This window comes from Cardiocondyla obscurior, linkage group LG02, assembly GCF_019399895.1.
Source record: "Cardiocondyla obscurior isolate alpha-2009 linkage group LG02, Cobs3.1, whole genome shotgun sequence".
NCBI classification, from domain to species: Eukaryota; Metazoa; Arthropoda; class Insecta; order Hymenoptera; family Formicidae; genus Cardiocondyla; species Cardiocondyla obscurior.
This window is the reverse complement of record NC_091865.1, coordinates 6,187,562-6,211,898: the sequence shown is the minus strand read 5'-3', so window position 1 is coordinate 6,211,898 and position 24,337 is coordinate 6,187,562. Positions and strand designations below refer to the sequence as shown.

General features: G+C 30.4%; 3 protein-coding genes across 4 annotated transcripts; 1 reads left to right on the top strand and 2 right to left on the bottom strand.

Moving 5' to 3' along the window:
- Positions 1–86: 86 nt before the first annotated feature.
- On the bottom strand, positions 87–14,656 carry LOC139113298 (fatty acid synthase-like). Of its 2 annotated transcripts, XM_070674344.1 has the most exons (21): positions 10,808–11,204; positions 10,572–10,700; positions 10,272–10,467; positions 9,832–10,082; positions 9,495–9,726; positions 8,853–9,271; positions 8,278–8,568; positions 7,968–8,172; positions 7,727–7,887; positions 7,294–7,611; positions 6,424–6,920; positions 5,894–6,198; positions 5,395–5,814; positions 4,308–5,326; positions 3,946–4,184; positions 3,174–3,867; positions 2,235–3,066; positions 1,507–2,036; positions 1,157–1,411; positions 716–970; positions 87–634 (listed from the first exon to the last, which is right to left on the bottom strand). In XM_070674344.1, the coding sequence occupies exons 3-21, from the start codon at positions 10,441–10,443 to the stop codon at positions 524–526; spliced, it is 7,206 nt and encodes a 2,401-aa protein (XP_070530445.1). In that variant the 5' UTR covers positions 10,444–10,467; positions 10,572–10,700; positions 10,808–11,204; the 3' UTR covers positions 87–523. The 2 variants fall into 2 exon arrangements, with proteins under 2 accessions (XP_070530445.1, XP_070530444.1); XM_070674343.1 differs by lacking the exons at positions 10,572–10,700; positions 10,808–11,204 and adding an exon at positions 14,400–14,656.
- On the top strand, positions 11,895–18,535 carry LOC139113302 (solute carrier family 25 member 16). The gene is made up of 8 exons (XM_070674354.1): positions 11,895–12,027; positions 15,004–15,339; positions 15,399–15,491; positions 15,616–15,749; positions 16,403–16,588; positions 16,805–16,961; positions 17,039–17,186; positions 17,409–18,535. The coding sequence occupies exons 2-8, from the start codon at positions 15,276–15,278 to the stop codon at positions 17,581–17,583; spliced, it is 957 nt and encodes a 318-aa protein (XP_070530455.1). The 5' UTR covers positions 11,895–12,027; positions 15,004–15,275; the 3' UTR covers positions 17,584–18,535.
- Positions 18,536–19,145: 610 nt separating this feature from the next.
- Positions 19,146–24,274, bottom strand: Mts (protein phosphatase 2 catalytic subunit mts). The gene is made up of 6 exons (XM_070674355.1): positions 23,938–24,274; positions 22,815–23,024; positions 22,376–22,639; positions 22,123–22,295; positions 21,870–21,977; positions 19,146–21,214 (listed from the first exon to the last, which is right to left on the bottom strand). Exons 1-6 carry the CDS (start codon positions 24,037–24,039, stop codon positions 21,142–21,144), a joined length of 930 nt encoding a protein of 309 aa, XP_070530456.1. The 5' UTR covers positions 24,040–24,274; the 3' UTR covers positions 19,146–21,141.
- Positions 24,275–24,337: the final 63 nt, after the last annotated feature.

The following is a 24,337-nucleotide window of genomic DNA, read 5'->3' as shown; positions in this document are numbered from 1 at the left end:
CTAAACCTGAGGAGCATTTTTAATAATTTCGTGAGTATAGAATCTTGTATGAAAAAATATCAGGGATATTTCTAACTCTCAATTTACATACCTTTGTAAATTTTTATAACAATTCCCGAATTTATGAAAAGATTATTAATACGAGTAACAATGTATCTAATAACAGCATTTGTTATACGTTTATGATTCCATTTTTAGAAGTTACATTTATCGATTTAATGCTTGCTATTATTTTCTATAAAATTTAGTTTCATTAATCAGACACTTCTACTATTGTCTGCATCTATTCTAAGAAGGAAATACGTCGCTCAATTCTCCCTTTTTTTTATATATTTATCAAATAAACTATAATATATGCAAAAGAAAGTAAAAGAGGGAGATGATCGAGATGGGATGGTATTTTAAATGTTTCTCGTTTCTTTAAATATTATTTTTGTATATATATACATTTAAACATTAATTAATATAATTTATACTAATACTCATATGTATATATATACTCATATATATATTTAGTTATTATTTAGTTTGCAAATAATGGTTCTCCATTAATCGCAGATGCTATTTTCTTGTTTCTCATAATTGTTATATGAGTACCTTCGATACAATAAACTTTTACTGCATTTTGAGTCACCTTAAATCATTAAAATTTAATAAGACGTTTTGTTAAAGTTTAAACGTAAATAGAGATTTTTAAACAATCTTATTAAAATACCTTTTGCAGACCATAATCTTCTTCCATCATGGGTATTTGCAATAATTGTGTAGATCTTAGCAACGTGATGGAAGATTTAATAGACGATAACGTAGAAGGATTATACTGCTGTACAGCGGATAAATATTTATAAATTGTTATACACAACTTCTTTAAATTTAGAGCTGAAAGTGACTTGTTCGTTGCCAAGAACTGTTTGGCAAAAATATTATATTTTTCTTCCCAGGTCTGACATTTTTTCAATTGTATTAAAATCTGTAAAATTGCATATTTTCTGTTTTTTATATACAAGTTTTACTTTAAAGTATAATATTCTAAAGACTAGAAATGTACGAGTCACGCTTTTGTCTCGCAGTATTTCGATTTAGTTTGATTTAAATTCAAAGAAATTCATACATTTTTATATAAAATTTTATTAAGCTTAAAAAAAAAAAGATATACTTTTTCACTACTTCCTGGTGAATAAATTTCCATAATGTTGGTTAAAACAACAATTTGAAGATCTGTATTATTAGAATTTGATACAGAATGTCTATATAATGCTTGTATTTGTTCAGGAGCGCCGTCAATAAGAATTAGCCGACCTTTAAAATTCATAGTCTCCAGTTTTCTAGTTAATTCAATTGCGATAATAGATCCGAAAGAGTATCCTACCATTACGAAATCTTTTCCATTTTCCAGTTTTAATAATACATGCTGTAAACATATTAAAAATATTAGATAAACTTTACGTTTCTCCTTAAACATAAAAACGATTCTTTATGAATATAATATTAAAGTGATTGACTTACGTTTATGAGATGATCAGTCGCCTCTGATATAATATCTACAGCATCGATATCGATTGTCGTGTAATGTAAAAATGTTGTTGAAAATTTAATATTTGGTATCAAATAATTAAATATAGTGGCACTCCCATCAATACCCGGTATAAGAAAAACTTCGGTTGTAGATTCTTGTTTTTTAGTTGAAAGATTTAAACAGGATTCTAAAATAAAATCTTTATCTTTTACAATGCCAATTAAAAGGTTTATAGCATTTGTTTCCACCACGTTGGGTTTCTTGTTATTTAGTGTGTTATCGTCGCTAACATTTGCATTGCCATTAACATTTGCATTGCCATTAGCATTTGCATTGCTACTAACATTGTCATTGGTTAGTTTGTTAAGTTTTGCGAAAGTGAGATTTCGTATTTCTTGCGTAGTTAAAAAAATATCAAAATCTCGTTCAAGAGTTTGCTTAATTTCCACGGTCATCATGGAGTCCACTCCAAGTTCAGCCAGATACGTATTTTGACTTATAACTTTCCAATCTTTTATATCTAAAATATAGTAGAAAATTATTATGATTTATACGGCTGTAACATATTACTTATAAATTATACTATATAAACTATAAAAAATATTATTACACCCGTATATATATTTGCATACTTTAAGTAACGTAAGTTAAAATTAATACATTATTATTAATATTATTATAACAAATACGTGCAAAAAGTAAATTCGTGAATACTTACCTAAGATATTCGCAACAGTTTCTACCAAACTGCTCAACCCGGAAGATCCCGCTTTCTTTTCAGCTACAACCATGCTACTCACAATTGGTCGACCGTAAATTAAAAACTTATCGAGCTCATTTAAACAGGAAGATATCCTCTGTTGTAAAGTGCCACCGATAATCAGTTCCTTATTTTCCTCTTGCATATCGGCAACAAGACCGACATCACCCACAGCTCCCCATTGAATCGCTAATCCAGGTAATCCTTCTTCCACTCTTTTCTCACAGATCCTTTCCATAATGGAATTGGCCATCCCATAATTGGTTTGTCCCGCGTTTCCTCTGCCACACGAAACAGAAGAAAACACAACAAAGTGTCGTAATTTCGGGCAGATCTGTCTAGAAAGTTTGTCTAATGTTTGCGTTGCTCGAGCTTTCGACTGAAAGGTTTCTGCAAAAGTTGCCGCAGTTTGATTCTCCAAGATGTTGTCTTTCAATATCACACCGAGATTAAATATTGCATCCACCGGTGCTCCTCTCTCGGCAGTTCGTAAGAGGTATTCGCAGTCCTTGTAATCAGCGACGTTAATATTCTGCATAATTAACACATTCACACCGTACGACTTCCACAATCGAACTTTCATTCGCTGATATCCGTTTTTTATTCCAGTTCGTGATATTAGGACGATATTCCTGGCGCCTCGAAATATCAGCCAATCAGTTAATTCCAATCCAAAACCACCGAGTCCTCCTAATATAATGTAACTTTTGTTTTTAAGGCAATAGTAGCGACGATATGCGAGAACAGGGTTATCTAAAGGTTTATCCACTTCTGGAATGCTTATAATTATCTATAAAAGTTTTTATACATATATAAAAAAACGTGTTTTTATAAGATATAATATACTATACGTATAAATTATTTTCTACGCAATTATTAATTAATACTGACGCATACCTTTCCGATATGTCTTCCGCTTGCCATGTATCTAAAAGCCTCTTCAATTTCTGTTTTCGCAAAAATTTTTGCATTGAGTGGTTTGATAGTACCGTTTTTAAGGCCGTTAGTCATCATTTCGCATAATTGCGATTTATACTTGTGATCGCTGGTAAACATATTATCAAGGAGAACTCCGTAGAAACTAATACCTTTCCGAAATATAGATACGTCTAAAGGATTGTTGGAGTTGAGATCAAATTTGCCAATTTCTAGAAAACGTCCGTTTTGCGCCAGACAGTGAATGGACGCGATTAATTTTTCTTCCGCTAATGAATTTAATACAATGTTGACGCCACGACCGTTCGTTTCCTGCATTATCATTTGCTCAAAGCTCGTATCTCGTGAATTTCCAATATGTTTATCCGAAATTGTCGGGAAATTTTTTTTAATAAACTTTCGTTTATCGCTCGTGCCCACAGTAGTGAACACTTCGCACCCTTCCTTGAGAGCAAGATGAATAGCCGCCTGTCCAATGCCGCCAGTACCAGAATGTATAAGCACTTTATCACCTTTTTTCATTTTCCCATAAATGTATAAGGCTAAATAAACTGTACTGTAAACGCATGGAACTGTTGCAGCTGCTTCAAATGTCCATGTATCGGGTATTTTCCAAGATAAATTTTTGTCTTTTACAACAACGTTTGTTATACAACTGAAAAGAATAATTTTCATTTAATTTCAATTTTATTATATTTTAACGAAGCTATTTTTTTAATCGAGAATTATTTACTTTGTATTAAGTCCCATTACACGTTGTCCGTTGGCATCGAATCCCACATATTCTAATCCTAAGGGTATATATTGAAATAGCCGTCCTTGCGCGAGTGCTTGATTAAACAATTTTCCAGTCGCAAGCATTACATCTTTAAAATTGAGAGATGAATAAACCACGCGTACCAAATCCTCTCGACAAGATTCAATAGATTGACTATTCTCTATCCAGCGAAATGTACTTAGATCGCCACAAATCTGTGAAAAAATTTGAATAAATAGAATTAGTTTGATACCAAATACAATATTTAAAAAAAAACGAAAATACATAATATATTATCGAAAATAATAAAAATATTCTTTGAAAAAATTCGTATGTACCATTTGACGGATATGGGCGGTAGGTACTAATTCGGTGTTCAATTGGGCTAATCTCAAATGTCTATATGAACCCCATGTTTTATTAGATCGTAATACATTGATAACCATATCTTTTTGCAACTGCTGCATATATAAAGGATCTTGCAAAGAAAATTCAGGAGCTTTTTCATCTTGAATAAGCACACCCCGAATAAACTCTCCACCTGGCTCTTTTCTCAAACAATTAATGAAACCCAACAAACCGCATTCGAAATCTTTTTCTCCAACAATTATAATTCTATTATTTTTCTTGAGCTTATTTTCACCGCTCACGAGTAGTTTTAGATCTTCCAACCAATTAAAATTATCATTATTTATGTGAACAACAATTCTTTTTTCTATAAAAATTATCTTCTTCAAGAGCACAATTATTTCTGTGTCAGTGTGCTTTTCAAGAACAATATTTAATTCGTACTGCTCTAAATATTTGGTATAATTATTTATGTCACATTTCTCACGTGTTAACAAGTAACCGCCATCTCTTATAAATGGTAAGAGCCGTTCTAACGAGGATTGTTGTTTAGTCAGCAAGTTAAATCCGGCAACTATTAAGACTTTCTCGCTTACAGATGGCTTGTTTAAATCTCCAATCGAAATGTTCGGTGGCAGGTTTGTTAGATCAAAACGATTTTGTGATGCTAGTACAGTGATATTCGTCTGTATCAATGGCACGTCACCAAATGCTTCAACTAGCAACGAAGATGAAAGTAGTTGCAATGCAACATCATCGACGTCTTCTACCATTTCAAGAACATTTATTTTTATGATTCCATAATCTTCTAGCACAAGTTGCGCCGTTATCCGAATCGCTTCGCTTAAAGAAATTTTACCGCGATCACAATGAGCTACAAATACGTGTTCCTCGACAACAGCGTCCTGAGTTAATTTTCGACGAAAAATTTGAGTGGCCTTAAGGCCACGAATTTCTATTCCACCAGCTACAAATGTGTCTAGTTGTTTGTATATTTGTATCGGTAATTCTATAATTAAACCAAACAATACGTGTAATGATATTAAATATTGTCACGGATAATTAAAGAACACTTACGTTTATCCTTAGCTGTCGTATCTTCCGCACCAGTCACGCTATTCTGTACCCTCGATGTATGTAGCTTAGGATTAATTACCAACTTCTGAATGCTCGTTGGAACATACAAATCCCTGGTATCGTATCCAATAATACGCATCTGTAGCATGGTATCCATAAATGTTACCCAATTATTTTTCCAAACAATATGTCCTTTAATTCCGGAAATAGATGCACTTTGCAGTCCACGGAACAAGCCACTATACTGATAACCGCGCAATCTTAATTCCTTGTAGATATCTCGAGCAGTCATATGTTCCACTTCATCATTATTTTCTAGTGATATATCTGTCCGAATCATTTCCTCTTCTGGGTTGGTTGTTTGGTGCACTATGCCGGTTACAACAACGCTATCCCTTTCGATTATTTCAAACTTTCCATCTGTAATATTTTTTCTATATCTAATATGCAGTTTTATGACCTAATATATGTCATTTTCAAACAACTTTTTTATAAATACCTTTTTGTATCGAAATTATTAATTTTACAACATCATTTTTTGCTAAATGCGTAGCGCGAATAAAGTTAACGTCTCGAAATACTATCGGTATTGTTGTGTATATTACTCCTTTCATCATTCCGATAGTTTGCCAAACGAGATCGAGATAACCCGTTGCGGGAAGCAAATTTCTTCCATCGATTACATGACCGTTCATATATTCGTAATCTTCATCATCAAGTGAGATTTCAACGTATCTTTCTTGGGATTCTAGGACCGTTTGTAATTCAGAATTCATTACGTACCAATTTTTGGAATGATCCCATCTAATATTACATTAATATAATATATTAATAGAATGTTTCAAACAAAGAGTCAGAGTTGAAAAGTTATTTTTACAAAATATATGGTACATAACTTTTTGTTTCGGATTTCCGTAATACACTTTTTTATAATTTTCGACTTTGACACTTTTGTTAAGTTCGTCTCTTTCTTCTTATTTATGTATACAATATTGATATTGTGATTTTAAATAATATCCTGTCGCATACCTGATAAATGGAGAGATCATAGGAGTTCCTCGGCTAACAGGAAAATCTATTGGCGGGTATAAATTAGCAACTTGCGGCTGCAAGCCATAATTATAAAGTCTTCCAATTCCTTGTAGAATCATCTTGATGTTTTGTTCAGTACGCCCAGTCAATATAACGTTCCTTTCTAGATGCAAAGATTCTTTCAAAATACTTTGCAGAACGCCGTCGGGAGCGATTTCAATGGTCACCGCATTACTAGAAATTAGATGTGTCGCTTGTTCAAAGAGAACGGTATTTAATATACTACGTGTATGATACTCTGCTGATGATATTTTTGATGCCGAAGTAAACCATTCCGTACGACGTGTGGAAGTGCTGATCCACTTTGAACTCCGATCTTTCGGTTGTAATATTATTTTACTTAAATTAAGCAAAAGTTTATTTTTTACAGATGCAAGATAAGAGCTGTGATATGGTACGTTGCAATCTATCTCTTTTACGTGAACATTATTAATCTGACAATAAAAATGTATTTTAATTATATGATACAGATTTAATTATATGATATGATATGATAAATTATGCCTGGAATTAAAAAATGTTATTTAATGATAATGTTACGTCCTAGTTTCTTTTAAAAAGATTTTTTTTCTCTTAGATATCAAGAGTTTCCAAGACTCAGTAGTCTATATAATCTATCGCTAAGAATAATTTCTATTTTTAGATCTATGATTCAATTAATTCCTTATCGAAATCAAGGCCACCAATTATACAATTTCAAATAAGCGTCAAAATATCTTTCTCTTTTTATCCTTATCACGACCCTAGACGTAACAAATTATTAAACAACTTTTCAAATTATGAAATACAAGAAGCGTTCAATTTTACCTGTAATTTTTTAATAAATTCTTGCAACGATTTTATGGGTCCACTCACAACGTTATTGCTCTTGCTGTTGCGGCATATTATTTCGATATTAGCCGGACATATATTTTTGAGAGATTCGTAATCAAGACTGACAGTTGCCATAGAGCTATGAATTATTTTTTCTTCAGTACATACCAAACCAATAAAATATGCCGATAAAATAGTTTGTTCAATAGTAAGACATCCATCAGCATACGCACAACCAAGTTCGCCAGCAGAATGACTTATCATGTAATTCGGAATAATTCCTAGTGATGTTAAAAGATCTACTAAACCAATCTAGAAATTTATACAAATAACTTTAGACTAATTACTTTTTATTTTATATTTCTTGTTTTATAATATATATAATTGCAACTATTTTATAACTTTAATATACAATATAATATATTACCTGAATAGCGACAATACCAACAAATATGTACAACTCGTTTTCGCATATTATTTTATCTGTCTTTGTCAAAATATCTGTGACATTTATGCCGTATGGTTTTAAAGTGTCATCGCATATTTGTATAGCATTTGCAAAAACATGAAATTTTAACAAGTTTTGACCTAAAATAATTAAAAAATTATATCATTATATAAATCCTACTGTAAATATTATATAAAGCAGAAAAATTTTTAATACGTACCCATTCCAGGCCACTGCGAACCTAAAGAAGTAAATACAAACCAAATAGGTCTTTTTATATTTTCATAATTTTGAATTTCCATTATTGAATCTTGTTGCAGTGTATTTAATATAGTGAATCCTCTCCATGAATGACCATTTATGTTATCCGTATGTATGTCGTGTAACAAACGAATATATTCTACATTTAATGGACAACTAGCGACCTATGATAAAAAAAAAGTTTAAGCAAATGATATCACATATAATAATTAATTTTAATTTATTTTTAATATAGTTATTGCAAAGTTGTTTTTAAAATATCTACTAACATTATTTAAAAATACTTTGACTAATTCTTCAGTGCATCCAGATAATATTACAAGTCTTGGCGAATCATCTTTCGGTTCATTACTAATCTTATGCTTGCGATTCCATATTAATGACATGTGAGCATTAGAGCCACCGAAACCGAAAGAATTGATACCTACATAACCACTTTTAAGTGGCATTGGTTCGTCGACAACATGAATAGCTCCATTTCTTAAGGCATCTATATCATTTCGTGGTGAAGTATAATGAATATTTGGTGGAACAATACCAGTTTCGAATGCTATTATTACCTTGAAAAATCAATGACTAATTTAAAATTTAAATATAAAGTTATGAGAGGTATAAAATAATAATAAATTGCAAATTCAGCTCGGCTAGATTAGTTCAACAGTTTCATTTATCATGTATATTATGCGTATCGTATCTCGATAACGATTTAACGTAATAGAAGAGTTCTGCAAATTTTTAATAAGTAATCGTGTCTCAAATAATAAACTATAAAACAAATTTTTAATTTTAACTTTCAAAATAAAATTAATCAATAAGAAAGAAAAGTCAAAATTACTTATTTTACCTTAGCGATTTGAGTGAAACCACTTGCTGGTTCAGCGTGACCAAGATTAGATTTTACAGAACCGATCATTAATGGAGTTTTTCTATCCTTACATAAAGCATTATAAATGGCATTAATTTCCTGAGGGTCACCAATTTTGGTAGCAGTTCCATGTGCTTCAAAATATTCTAAGCAAAATGGTGATATTCCACACTCTTGATAATATTCCGATAGTAAGGTACTTTGTATTTTCGTCGATGGATATGTTATTCCTTCTTCTTTATAACCGTCGCTGTTTGTTTTAATATGTGGACATATGGCGTAAATCCTTTTTGCATTTTTTGCTTTTTGTACGTATATTACTCCTACTGTTTCACTACGTACATAACCATCTGCGTTGGTATCAAAAGGCTTGCAGTAACCGGTAGGTGACAAAACACCTGAAAAGTAAAAACCATATACATACACAGGATATATATCTTAAGTGTACGCGCAACGGAATTTTATGGAGAAAATATTGTAATAATAAATAGTTTTAAATGCGGTTCAGGCGCGACAAGTTTTTGTTCGCCAGTTTTTTTCCAGTTCTCCGCCAGTTTGTCAGTGATCTTTATTAATTTTATTAGGTTTATTATTATTATTATATAGTAGATTAATTAATACCAAGACGAGCAAATTGTAAATTTATAGTTGCATGAAAACATCCACTTGCAGTCCCAATTATTGCGTCTTCGCATTCGCCTGACATGATATGACGATAACCAGCAGCCAAAGCATAAAGAGTGGAACTGCAGGCTGTATCAACTACATAAGATGGGCCATTCAGGCCTAATTGATACGAAAGCATGCTTGCCATTGTAGATTTGGAACATCCAATAATATTCAAACCACGCATCTAATTGCAAAAACTTAATAGTTACAATTTCTCACACATAAGTTTAATAATATTTTCTCGTTTATATTATATCTTTTATAGATATTAATTAACGTATTTCTCTACCTCAAGATCTTCATATAAAAATTTAGACTGCGTTTCGCAAAAGGATGATCCTATGATCACAGCGGTATTTTTTCCTCTCAATTGCTTTGGGTTGATCCCTGCATCCATAATTGCTTCACTAGCATGTTCTAATAACATTCTTATCTCAGGTGCAAGTGTGTGTGCTTCTTGAGAAGATATTCCAAAGAAATCCGCGTCAAACTTGTCGAAGTTATGAATTATTCCCATGCGTTTTGGCAAGTCAACATAATCTAAACATACAATGTTACAGTTTATACACTTCGTTTATTTTATATGCAATAAAATTTTGGTTTAAAAAGTATTATATTTTCTTAACAGGTTACAATTAATTAACGTGATAATAAATTGTTACAAAAAGAATTTACGTATATACTCAGCATTATGAATGCAAAACTGTCTCGTATATTATTGTCAATCACCTCTCTTCCATCGTCCACAAATTTCTGTAACGAGATCAATTTTATTGAATAGATTTTCTCGTAACTGATCCATATTGTTGGAATCTGGAAATCTACCGGCAATACCAGAAATGACAATTTCTTCCCCAGAAACAAAATCGTCCCACGGCTCAGATGTTGCTGTGCTATCCATGATCTCGATTCTTTTTCGGATAATCTAAAAAAAAAAAAAAATATTATTATGTGTATTTTATTCGTTCTTTTAATAAGTATTATAAAATGCGCTTTGTGCAAAAATACGCGCATAATTTATTTAATTACTCTTTTAATTTTCTTTTCAATAACGCATATGTTACATCCCAATGAAACCTCTTCCTCTTTTTTAGTATATAATTATAAATTCTTCTCTATATTCGTTTATGAAAAGACTTTCCTTGAATTTACTAGAACCTGTTAAAATTTGTTTAGATATATAATACATTAATTATGCGGCAATTTAAATTTCTCAAATTTTTCATAAATCTTGCTTTAAAGGTAGATTAGATTGCCAATTATACCTGGTTTTGACGTTTGTACTTTTACTGTGATGTTCAAGTCCGATGAAAAAACGAAAAGTCATTCGGATTACCTTAATAACAAGTCTAACTCAAATGACTGTTATGATGTAAATTTGGTTGACTTTATAAACTGTCGCAACGCTCTTATACATGCAATTCTATTTTAGTAAATTTGTAATTTAAAGTACTTCCGTTTAAAAAACAAGAAGTAGAAAAATAAGAAAAAGAAAGAAAAGTAACTCTGAATTGCAATTTACATCATGTAATATGGTATACACATCAATGTACACGTGTAACATGAGTCGTTATTTTTCAAAGTGGTATAAGTTTATTAATTTATATATTAAGATGTTTAAGAGTTTGCATTTTAATCAACCAAAAAAAAAAAAAATCGGCAGTTATTAATATATTAAGATACTGTTTTTTAAACTGACGAGTTATTAAACTTTATTATATATAAAGTAATTAATAAAACTGTTAAAGAAATTAAATAATTTTTTAGCCACAAATAGACTAATACCACTTTCATTAATAACAAATTATAAAAATATTGTATTATCACTGACTCTGAATTATTAAATGTTAAACTATAAATGAAAAAAAGGACAACACATGTCTCGTTAAGGATAGTTTTATCCTTAACTCACTTTTTTTCTAAAATACGCTTCGGCATTTTAATGTTGTTCTCAATAATTTTATAAAATAATATAGGACTTTCTCTAAAAAACCTATCTACCTGTAAGAGCTTCCCACATGGGGTGAGACACCCTGTATATAATATATATGCAATTGACACTCACCACTTTTTACAACTTGTCTTATTGCTTTTATTTGCCTAAATTATCGTATTATCACATTAAATAAAAAATTTTTATGAAATATACTTTTATATTCTAAAGCCAGCCAATCGTTAAAAAAATGCAAAAAATTAAACACTGAATTAAAGAGTGAGAATATACGTCAATATCAATTGATCCCGGATGTCACCTTTTCTTAATTAAAACAACATTAACATGTTACTAACAAAAGGCGTGAATTGGCATTTTTTATTATTTGATTATTAAACCGGAATATAACTTGAATTCTCGTTAACAACGGTGGCATTGCGTTTTGTTAATGTACACATAATTGGAAAAAATTCTAAAGTGGATGGTTATACTATATATTTACTTTAAAGGCAAATAAATTGTCCAAAATCATAAGACTTGATCCAAATAACGGTAAATATAAAATTTCTTTATTAACTTGTGTTATGTATCATTATTTTGTTTCCGAAAGTTTTTTGTTTTTAATACAAAAGTAAGAGATTTTAACTAGAGATTCATAGTACTCGTTACAGAAAAAGTATCTATCTATAAATACTGAAATATTTATTCTTATACTTATAAAACTGATAAACAATATCTAACAATATTCACGCACGATACATTTTACTTGATGTGTAAAACACAAAATAAGCTATATATAAATTTAACATTTAAAGTTACTGTTCAAAAAAGATACGCAAATGAATTTTTGTTATAAGTAACTCAATGACTGCAATTGTACAATGCTGCAAAATGTTGAAAAAACTAAATTAATATGCTCTTAAAATCTCATTGTCAATATATTTAAATTATAAAAAATATTTATTTTAAATTGCTGTACACAAAAAGTAAATTATTTAAGTTAAAGATTCTAACTTTTTATCTACATTTTTTTACATAACATTGACAACTATCATAATTTATCTACTTTTATAAAAAATTATTCTTATATAAATGTATGTAATCATAAATGATATATTATGTAAATCGTTATAAAATTGACAAGAATATTATAAATGTAAAATTGTTTGATAATTTTATATAAATCAGTCTTTATCTCTCAGTCACATGTAAACAAAAAAATGCAGTTAAATAATATTCTTTAACATAAAATCGTTAAATAAGTGCAATTGTAAAAAATAAAAGAAAAGACTAAATATCACTGTTTAAATTTAAGCTACTTTTAAATAAAAATCTATATTTTCTGCAATTAATTTTGCATAGCGATTAATTTCTTCTGACATGTCTTTAAATGAATCGTCATGATATGTTTCCTCAAGCATCAGTTCCATAATCGTGGAACATGAAGTCACCAATTCGTACCAAATCCGTTTATAAGTTTGTAATTCTGAATCTACGTTGATTACTTTATGAAATTTTTTACGTACATCCTCTAAGAACTCTATTCGTCGTTTGTGTAGCTTTATCCGTTTATCTTTTTGTTGTTCAAAACCTGCCAAGTACTTATATGCTTCTGAAATTTGTAGTATTACTTTGGCATGAAACTCAATATCACTATCAGCAGTAAAATATTCCTTTGCTAGATTAAGATGTCTTAGAGTTGTTACAAAAATTGATTTGGCTTGGGCAAAATTTGATATACATGTATCATTAATCTGATTAGTCATACAGTTTAATTCTTTCTTTAAACTAAAAAATATTAGCAAGTTGGATTCCTCCTCGGATTTTATTTCTAATTTTGACATAACATCTTCTATCTCACGTGATTTGTCTTCATCAATCCATGGGGTTTTTTCCATCCAGAAACGTAAAAGAGAAATTCCATAAGAACCCCAACTTTTAGCACTAATAGCACAGATATAAGCATAACTTTCGTACAAGTAGTTCAATCGCGATTTATCTTTTTTCTTTATCGTTTTTAATTTATCTTCAGAAAATCTGTATAGCACATAATCTGCAGTAGCAATGTGATTTTGGGCTTCAATAAAACGATTATTTGCTAGAAAATATTTAGACAAATCGTACAATGTTAAAGCCCAATCAAGATAATTTTCTTGAAATTCCATTCCTCTAGAAATCATATCTGTTAATCGAATATTTAATATCTTATGCATATATATTACAAATCGATGCTTATCTTTTGGCTTTGACAAATATTGAATTCCTAAGTCCTGTAAAGTTGTGAAATGCAAAGTGTCCAAGAGAATACGAGGATTTGATTCATTTTCTTTAATACCAAGAACAGATGCTATGTGGATAGGATCAGGATAATCATCCTTCATTGTATATTTTAAATATAGTTCCATAGAGGTATTCAAGAACTTATAAGTATACCTCTTTTCATCCACTTTTTCACAAACTAAATTTAATTCGTTAAGAGCACCTATAGTTGTCAATATAGCTTTACGGTCCAACTGTTTTCCTTGCAACAATTCCAAGCATTTTGAAAAGCATACTATAGCAGTATTTAAATCTTCAATATCAGTAGAATTAACAAATTCTAAACCTACGTTGTAAAAAGATACTGCTAAAGCAACAACATCATCAAATTTTGGATTTGTTGAAACATCAATTACATGATCGAATAACATTTCTGCCCTGTTCACTATTGCATTGAGTTTATTTTTCTTTTTGGAAAGTTTCATATCTTTACTTAGGTATTTTGCTTCAAACGATAATTCTAGAACGTCCAAAAACTTCTTACTAATATTCATACTTTTAGTAGGCTCAGTTGGTTTTGCCTCTGTGTTAACAAAAAGATTCGATGTAGAAAAATTATTATAAACACTATAATCTATTCTATGGTAATTATATATGTACGTTACCTCTTTTAAGAACATCGTGCCTGTCTTCCATTACTTGTCTCAAAAAGGCGAACATTATTGCTCGGTGTAAAATTAATCTCTGGTTTAAATTTATATCGCAACTTGCAAATTTATCTAACTGCTTTCGATCCGGCGAAATTTCTGTACACGCGTGGTATAGCTGTACAAAAAAAAATTTAGACCGTTTATTACTATTTACTCATCTGACAGCCAATAGAAAAACATTTTTTATAGGGATAAAAATGTTTTCCACCTAAGGACTCTCTGAACAGTCTCCAGAACCACTCTCCTCCAATAGAGTATCGAATATAATAGAAACTAGATAACGTTGAACACAAATAAAGAGGCAAGAAGTTTCCGCTCAAGGTGATGACTTATTCGTTATACATACGAAAAATATCATCGTTTACTTTTCGAATAATTTATTAGAAGAGAAGTATACAAAAGGAACATCCACAAATAAAGTACTTTTGTAAAATATAAAAATTTTTAATTCGTAAAATATTGCAAAAATACAGAATTGTATCATTCATAATCATGTAAGAAATTAAAACTGTTATCACATTATCACGTTGGTGATCTTTTTTTACGATTAACCACCTAGAAACTGCAGAAATGGAATTTAAAGAAAAAAAGAATATAACGTACAACACGTGAAGCATCATGCAAGACACAATACGAATTGTGTCTCACGCATCTGCATGAGAACGGATCAGTCAAGGTCAGCGATCCCCTATTCATCTCCCTTCTCCCACCTGAGGTGATTGAAATCACATGGAGTAAATGGGACGTTGCTGTAAGCAGTAACGCACACGTTTTGTCTCGTACGACTTGGCAATTCACGATTCACACTCGTTTTAACGTTACCTGTTAGCTATGATTCGACCTAAAAAAAAAACTAGAAGCTATGAGGGTGTCGTAAAAAATCTCATAGCCGGCGGTAAGTAAAAACTCTGTTTTAATATAGATAGAATAGATATTATATGTATACATTTTCAGGTGTTGCTGGTATGTGCTCTAAAACAACCGTGGCACCGTTGGATCGAATTAAAATTTTATTACAAGCACAGCATGAGCATTATAAACATTTTGGTAGGAATATAATATAAATCTTGTTACCAGTAATAAGTGCAAATAATTAAAAAAATTTGTACACACATGCATGAACAATTCAACATATGTATCAACAATTAAACAAATATATAAATTTTTGCAGGTGTTTTCTCAGGATTCAGAGAAATTATTCGACGTGAAAATTTCCTGGCTTTATATAAAGGTAATCTCGTTCAAATGATCCGAGCCGTGCCATATGCAGCTATACAATTTACAGCATATGAACAGTACAAAAAGGTATGGAAAAAGAAAACTAAATTAAATATTAGTTAACTAATTAGAATTATTTTATTATTGTAATAAGAAAATTATTTTATATTTTATTTTAATTTTATTATATTATTATTTTATTTATTATTTTCTGATTTAGAAATGTTGATAAAACCATTTGAAAATGTTCAATGCTTTCTCTCAAATTAAAACGACTTATCGCATTATTTTAAATTAATGCAAATAATATAATTATTATATTTATTCATCAATATATATCTAATTACTTTAAGTAACTTTTATGATGATTTATGATGAAGAAAATTGGCATAGTGAAGATTTCGGTTTAATTGAAGGCCAAATATTCCTTACAATAGCAATACTTGATATTTTATTAAGATAAACGTCAATTTTCAGTCGATAGAGGAAGTCTCTGGAACAAATATGGAATATATATATGAAAATCAAAGTAAGCAAATAAGACTTTCTATCGTGAAACCAGATGATTTAAAATATCACATTAGTCATTTAATTCATTTCTAAATTATGTAATATTTGGCCAAATATTTGTATGGCGTTAAAAAAAATATTAGTAATTTATTCTGTTGCATACAAATTGTTCAATCTGTTTCTGTAGCTGTAACTAAAACTGATATTGATGTTCACGAAATTTCTCTTAGCATTTAGAAGGATTCTTTGATCAAAGTTCGCACGTAAGTGGATTTCTGGCTGGAGCTGCTGCAGGTGTTACAGCCGCTGCAATTACATATCCACTGGATACTATCAGAGCAAGACTAGCCTTTCAAGTTACCAGTAACACACTTTACTCTGGAATCAAACACACTGCTGTGAAAATGTTGAAGGAGGTAATTAGGCAGGCCTCATAAAGCCACTTATCAACATATATAATTAAGTAAATAAATCTAAAAAATTATATTTGTATTGTTAGATTATAATATTAATAAATATCATGATTTTTTTGTAAAATAAAAATTTAAATTTGGAATGGAAAAATAAGAACAAAAATATTCTGTTTGTAAGATTTCTTACTACAATAAAGTAATAACTGCTAATTATTTCAGGAAGGAGGTCTTCGAGCGTTGTACAGAGGTTTCTGGCCAAATATGTTAGGCATGATACCATACGCCGGATTTTCTTTTTATACATTCGAGAAAGTAAAATATCTAAGCATGAAGTATGCACCACATTATTTTTGTTCCGAGCATAAAACAAGCACCGGTAAGTAAAACTTAAACGATTCCAACGAAACTATACATATAAAAAATGTACAGGTATTATATTTTTTTATTTTGTAGGTAATATATATCTCGTATTAAATATACCAGCAAAACTTTTATGTGGAGGAGCTGCCGGAGCTGTAGCACACACCTTCTCCTATCCATTAGATGTTACAAAAAGACGTATGCAATTAGCTATGATGAACCCAGCTACATATAAGTATGCGTAAGTAATGTGATACAATAACTTAAAAATATGTTTCATATTTTTTTTATACTTACTAAATTAATTTACTGTTAATATCTTTTAAATCTGTAAATGAAAAATACTCCCTATTAATTTATTTTAAATATAAATAAGTTGAATTTTATTTATGCATTAAAATAATACATAAAATTAATTTTTATTTTATTTTATTTTTTATTAATTAAAATACATAAATTTTAGATCAGGAATGTTGTCTACTCTTAGAATGATATATATCGAGAATGGCATTGTAAAAGGTTTATATCGTGGAATGAGTATTAATTTCTTACGAGCAGTTCCTTTTATGGCAGTTGGTTTTGCGACGTATGAAGTAATGAAACAAATACTTCATTTAGATACTGGAATAAAACTATAACCTAAATTAGAAGACATGCATTATGTATATATATTATTTTTTTAATTCAGTTTTTTAAGTAAAAAAAAAAAAAAACATATGTACAAGTATTAAAAATATCTTTAAATGTTATATAATTATTAAAAAGAGAATAATTTTTTAAATAGATTCCTTGATTAAAAACTAATATAAAGTTGTCATACGCTAAATAATGTTTATATGTATCATATATCGTACAATATTTTTACATTTAACGAACAAAAATCGATACCAAAGTGTCGATAAAAATAGATACTTGAATCTTGTTTAATTATTTAATATTAGATAAAGGTATAAAATTATATTGTAAATAAAAAATTTATATCAAATGTTTCATAAAAATTAAATATTTGAATACATAACAATTCTTGTTCCAAGAGTGAAATAAATTAAACAAATCACTATTCTGTGTAATATACGATTTTATATGCACTGACAAAATTGTACATTATATGAAAAAAAAAAGAAATATTTTTGTATACATTTTTCTAGAATATTTATTTATACATTATAACTCTATCTAAATGTGATAATACCTCTTTATTTCTCTAATTCTTTATAATAAGATGACATTATATAATTATATGTCCGTGGCATTTTTTTTTTTTTCGCAAATTTAGGTGTATCTACGTGTGATGTTAGATTTTGCAAGTTAAAGTAAAAGTATTGAAATAAAACTCATGTCGTGTAAAGTTTAAGAGAGTAATTGCATGCTTAGTGTGGCCCAATTCTATATTTATCATGTGTGTATAATCGATTTAAGTATTATTTCAGATAAGTTAAAAAATTATAAAAGCTATCACAAAAAATTTTTAGTTTATTAGGATATACAAAATTTGCTCCACACATATTGTAATAGTCGCGAATTAACCATATAAATTTCTAAGTTAAATCTAAAATGAAACTAATTTCTTTGTCTTTCTTGCTCTCTCTCTTTCTCTCTCTCTCAAATAGCTAAGTATATATATATGCGTATTAATGGTTTATTTAATTTATACAGTACGAGAGTATTTTCAGAATTTAATCGACAAAAAATATTTAATAAGTGAGTGAATAACCATACAGTGTTTCATTTTTATGATATTAAACAAATATTTAAAAAATAAATACATTTACACAAAATAATTTATGCAAAATTTATATTTAAAAAATTCAAATTGAAACGTATTACAAAATATGACATTTGCTAATTATTCATTGTTATAATACTTTCTATATGTAGTATAAATGCTTTATTCCCGTTGTGGGGTACATTTCACGAATAATACTTTCTATATATGTGAACGTAATAAAATGTATAATATTGTATTTAAAAAATAATTAATTTTTTAATTTTAGATACAGCATCCAATAAATGTTTTCATAAAATGTTTAAAATTAAATAACCTTTTTGTAATTAGTTTTTATGTAAAATTTATTTATTTTTAAAGTATTTGTTTCTGTTAAAATGAACACCGTGTATAATAGCTTTCCTGTTTTTCACGCCAATATGAAGTCGATATATGATATTATTCGTACAGGTATTAAGGTACTACTCGGGTATGTATGTTTTTACCAAAACACTTACTTTGATAGTGTTTTAATATTTTATATTAATTTCATCCGTCATGAAAATTGGTATGCAATGATAGGGTAATAAATAGAGCAAATACAAAATTAACTATAATAATTGTTGGTGCCTATTATTCATTCGTCATACCTTTAAATTCCGTCGCATTATATATAATACTACAAGTGCATCTTTGTTCTATAGGAAAATTTATTCTTATTAATGTAGTCTAGAGAATATTATGTATATACGCATACTTAATAGAAAACGGAAAAAAAGAAGAAAAAAAATGCTCAGCCTGCATTGTGCAGAAGGCTCGCGTTAACTCCACGCTGCATCCTGTGCTGTGTATGGATTTACAGTCTTAGTCAATTGCTATAATGTACATCTAACATATCTCATGTTCACCTTGTCGGTCTTCGTCGTCGCTATTGTAAATTGCTTCGTTATGTATCATATTCGAATTGCAATGTTATCCTTATAAATACGTTCCCATGTGTTTTTTCCTTCTAGCTGCTCATTATACACAAATTGCTCCTGCGTTTAACGAATATAAAATTTGACAATGGGTTGCTTTGGCTTGCATTACACATGTTTATTTACCAGAAGCATTATTATTTTATATCTATTAATTAGTAAAAAGATCGTCAATGATAGGTTTACAAGCAATCAATGTTCTTTTTTTCTTTTAATTTAATTATTAATGAGTGTACAGATTCACTCGATACAAAGTATGTGTTTCACTCTAGAAGGCAGATAGAATTGATGCAAAAGTGTCGTAATTTTTAAAATCATTAGCTATTAACTAGTATAATTCAGTTTTATATTATAATCTATGATTATAAGAAAAATGTATGATGTAAAAAAAAAAAAAAAATATAACGAATAGAAAAATTAATTGAAATAAAATCAACTAAATTTTATATACAGTAAAATATAAGCATTATGCCAAAAACAAAAATTAAAACATTTAAGATACGGATGTAGATATTATTCTCATCGATTTTCTTTTTATTATACAAACACATGTTATTTTGCAAAAATAATATTATGGATTAATAGAAAGCTACGTCAACAAGAACAAGATTTACATTCGGTTTTTTAGAATTTTTATGCTATTTAAATAAAAGTGTCTACTTTATATTTACTTAAAAATAATAAATACTGTAATTGTAATTCTAACAAAACAATTGTTCATCATGATTCTGATGAATTCGTATGTGTAATGCCGTATTAAATCTTTTAATAACCTTCTACTTAAAAATTATATTTATTGAATTCTTTGTATGGCACAATTTATACATGCCAATTTACTGTTGCATCAACTCACCTTGCATTTTCTTCAAGTGGAACATTTCGTGCTCCATTCACACTAATAATAACATGACACTCTCTTAAATATAACATGACCATTTTGGTATATTTTCTTGGAATCTTGTATGATAATTAATTTCGATTAGAATTTACGATTGTTTAAAATACACACGGTGTTGCTTTACTTATATCAATTTCTCTCGACGAGGTTTAGTATCTTCATTCAAGATTACAAAACAATACCATTTTACTAATATTTTTCGTTCCGTCTATTGCGCGCAAATGTGTGCATTATCATATTATCATTTTTTTTTTAATAATAAAAATACAAGCGGATATAATAAAAGTTGTAAAACTCAATGCTACAAGTGAATTTAATCGATACGTGTACATTATTGTATTATTTTCCTTTTTAGTGTACAAGTAATGTTGTGTCTACATGTATCATGTAAGGCACGCACAAAACGTGCGTGTAATCTATTCTATTTCTCAATGAGACACCACAAAGTGAGCCATGATATAATACTCGAGGCTATATGTGGTATGTGTGAAGACATTATCGAAACCTCACACATTTATTTAGCGATGTTCTAGTATAAGTTTGTCCGGCGTCACTACAAAGTCAGGATCGCATTTCCATTCCCCTACCTTGACACTTAACCCTGAAGTTTAGTTCTTTAAAGGAAGTAATCTGGCGTTCGCCTGGTAACATGTGGTTCTCCGCGTCTCGGTGCTGGATCAAATTGTAGGCTATAACGAGAAAAATTAAAAGGATATTTATTAAAAAATTTAATTTATTGTACAGCGTTCTACCACATATGGAAAAACTTTCAGATCTAGATAAAAATTGAAAATATAAATATTAAAGTCCTATATAGATTCGCTTAATTCGCATTGATAACTAAAATACGATTTTTTTCTTTTAGTGAGTGAGAGCACATTGATAGAAGCGATTCCTACGTAAGAACCATAGCACGACCCTAGCATTTCCGTTGCTATGATAAGACGGCCAGCCGCTATTCCTTTGCAACCGCTTAATCAGCGATCGGTTGCTAGGCAACGGAAATGCTAGAGCCATGCTTTAACTTTTAGCGCGGGGAACGTCACTATCGACGCGCTTTCAACGCTTTTATTTGTTGTCGCCTATAATTAAAAAAAAAAAATTGTATATCCTTGTTATCATTGCGAATTAAGCAAATCGGTATAAGATTTTATATTTATATTCTCATTATCTACTTAGATCCAAAGACTTCCGTACGTGGTAAAACACCCTGAATAATTACGTACAAAAACGAAAACATAATACGAATCCAAGACATTAATTCATTATGCAAGTAACGTATTTAATAATAGATTAACAGAATAAAATTTTGCATATATCATACACACTAAAAATTGTACTTACAATGAATATTTCAAAGCATCATCCAGTTCCATGATTGCAGCTTGATTTCCGCAACGATAACAATAATTAGGTGCTGAGAATATAGTCACGACATTACGATCGTGACACCTAAAAAACACCCACATCATAAATAATATATTATTGTATAAATTATATATTATACATTTCTTATAAAATTAGGCTACATATACGAAAAAAGAAATAATAAGTAAAGAACAACGAGAAAACTAAATAAATGTTAAAATATTCATACCAATTATAACCCTCCATAACCAACTGATGAGCTCGTGATACAAGTGTTAATCCGTTAGAGTGGTTAAACGTTTCTGAAATGTCTTGACCAAAAGTATATCCCGCCCCACGGGGTGAAATACCCCATCCTCCTCTATCATCTGGATCTGACCAAAGTAGATCGCACATAGGACCCTGTATTAAATAAAAGATAATTAAAATTATAAATTAAGTTCTATTGTAACCGTATAAAAATTACAAATGTAAATACTAACTTCATGTGGCACTTCCTGAAGACGATCTAAAGCACGTATGTGATCTAAAGTGTCGATCGATGGCGATAAACCGCCATGCAAACAAAATATTTGGCCATCGACCAGAGCCGTTAGCGGTAGATAATCAAATAAATCCGTAAAGAATTTCCATACATTGGCATTGCCATATTTACGTAAACATTCATCATAAAATCCATACACCTGTGTGATTTGCCTCGATTCGTGGTTACCTCGCAAAATGGTTATTCTTTCTCGATATCTCACCTTTAATTATACAAAACAAACGGGAAGAAGGGAAGAGAAATAAACTAAATATATATTTCTTGTTATCTGTTTAAAGAAAAAAGTAACGACTATATATTCTTTAAACAATTAAATACATTAATTAAAAAATTACTATTAAAACCATAACATAAATTAATAAAATATTATACTATACCTTAAGAGCTACGAGTAAAGTGACGGTCTCAACTGAGTAATAGCCACGATCAACGTAGTCGCCCATAAAAAGGTAATTTGTATCAGGTGATTTGCCACCTATTCTGAATAATTCCATTAAATCATGGAATTGCCCATGTACATCTCCACATACCGTTACAGGACATTTTACTTCTTGTACATTTGATTCCTTTGCTAAAATTTCTTTTGCCTGAAAGATTTAAGCATTATTACTATTACATATGTTAAATACAATAACAATGTTGAAAACATACTATTACTATGTTAAATACAATGATAGGGTGTCGCAATCTATGAGCGTCTGGATGATTCACGATGATAATTTTCCTCATCGTTCTCCTATCGTTAAAAAGATAACAAAAGTGTGATATATACTATTGCAGATACCGTAAAGTACATCCATTACTATTGTGCGATAAGATTATCTCCTAGGCAAATTATAGGACCGCAAATTACGACAATGCACTTTTACGATAAAATTACAATGATCGTGAAGAAGGAGCGTTGCACCTGTTGCAAAATTACAGTAACAGGTTCAAAACGGCACGATAAATCGATGAGAAACCGAAAGGTCACTCTCGAAAGATGATTGTAAAAACGAATACCGAAGGGCGAGAAGCTGATTGCGTTACTCGAGAACGCGATGATGAGGGAAAATCCCGAGGTTACTTGAAGAGGGAGGAAGGGGGAGGCGTTCGACGAATCTTCGCGACGGTCCACGTCGCGAAGGGAGCGAAGGTACATTTAACGGCGGGTCCTCGCGTTGGATGGTGACGCGGAGCAACAGCGGCATACATATGTGTGTGTGTGTATATATATATATGTATATATATATACATATATATATATATATATATAATGTGTGTGCATACATATCATATATCCATATATATATATATATATATATACATACGTACGTACATACATACGTCATACATACATACACGCGCGCGTGCGTATGTACATACATACGCACGGTATTCCCGTTGGAACACGACAGTCAAATGTACGAATAATTAACGCCAAGACGGCGGGGGGCGACGGGCACCGCGGCCGGTGGGGGGGCGGTGTCGCGACTTTAACGAGCGTGGGCGATCATATACCTTATCGCAGAGAGTTTTCACTTGGCTTTCTGTCAGCTGTTTGCAGTCGTTTAATTGTTCTATCCACTGGTCGAGTTCCTTGAGCGACGCCTTATCCTCCATCGTACCTGTTCCACAGTTTTGCACGGGAGTGTAACGCGGCGAGCTGGCGGGCGATCACGTTCGGTCGCACCCTTTTTATACTAGCGCATGTAATCCGGCGTGCCGCCTCTCTCTCCCTAACACGGAAAACTAAATCATCCGAGTCTTTATCTCCGCCACTGACCGCAAATCCCGCAACACACAAATACTCCGTGAAAGCGGAGAGCGCTCATTCACACAAAATGGCCGAACGCAAAGCGCTGGCGCGGTGACGTCACAGGCTAGAGGACGCTTTTGACCGGCGTGATTGCGGTCGAGA

Bases quoted from the DNA above. Each gene is read 5' to 3' on its own strand.
- LOC139113298 (XM_070674343.1), bottom strand. The intron at 8,569-8,852 runs GTAAAATAAGTA...TGATTTTTCAAG, and splicing joins GTTTCACTCAAATCGCTAAG to GTAATAATAGCATTCGAAAC. The intron at 635-715 runs GTATTTTAATAA...TAATGATTTAAG, and splicing joins AAGATTATGGTCTGCAAAAG to GTGACTCAAAATGCAGTAAA.
- LOC139113302 (XM_070674354.1), top strand. From the start codon at position 15,276: ATGATTCGACCTAAAAAAAAAACTAGAAGCTATGAGGGTGTCGTAAAA. The intron at 15,340-15,398 runs GTAAGTAAAAAC...ATACATTTTCAG, and splicing joins AAAAAATCTCATAGCCGGCG to GTGTTGCTGGTATGTGCTCT. The intron at 17,187-17,408 runs GTAAGTAATGTG...CATAAATTTTAG, and splicing joins CCAGCTACATATAAGTATGC to ATCAGGAATGTTGTCTACTC.
- Mts (XM_070674355.1), bottom strand. From the start codon at position 24,039: ATGGAGGATAAGGCGTCGCTCAAGGAACTCGACCAGTGGATAGAACAA. The intron at 23,025-23,937 runs GTATATGATCGC...TAAATCTTTCAG, and splicing joins TGAAAACTCTCTGCGATAAG to GCAAAAGAAATTTTAGCAAA. The intron at 21,215-21,869 runs GTAAGTACAATT...TTCTCGTTATAG, and splicing joins GATGCTTTGAAATATTCATT to CCTACAATTTGATCCAGCAC.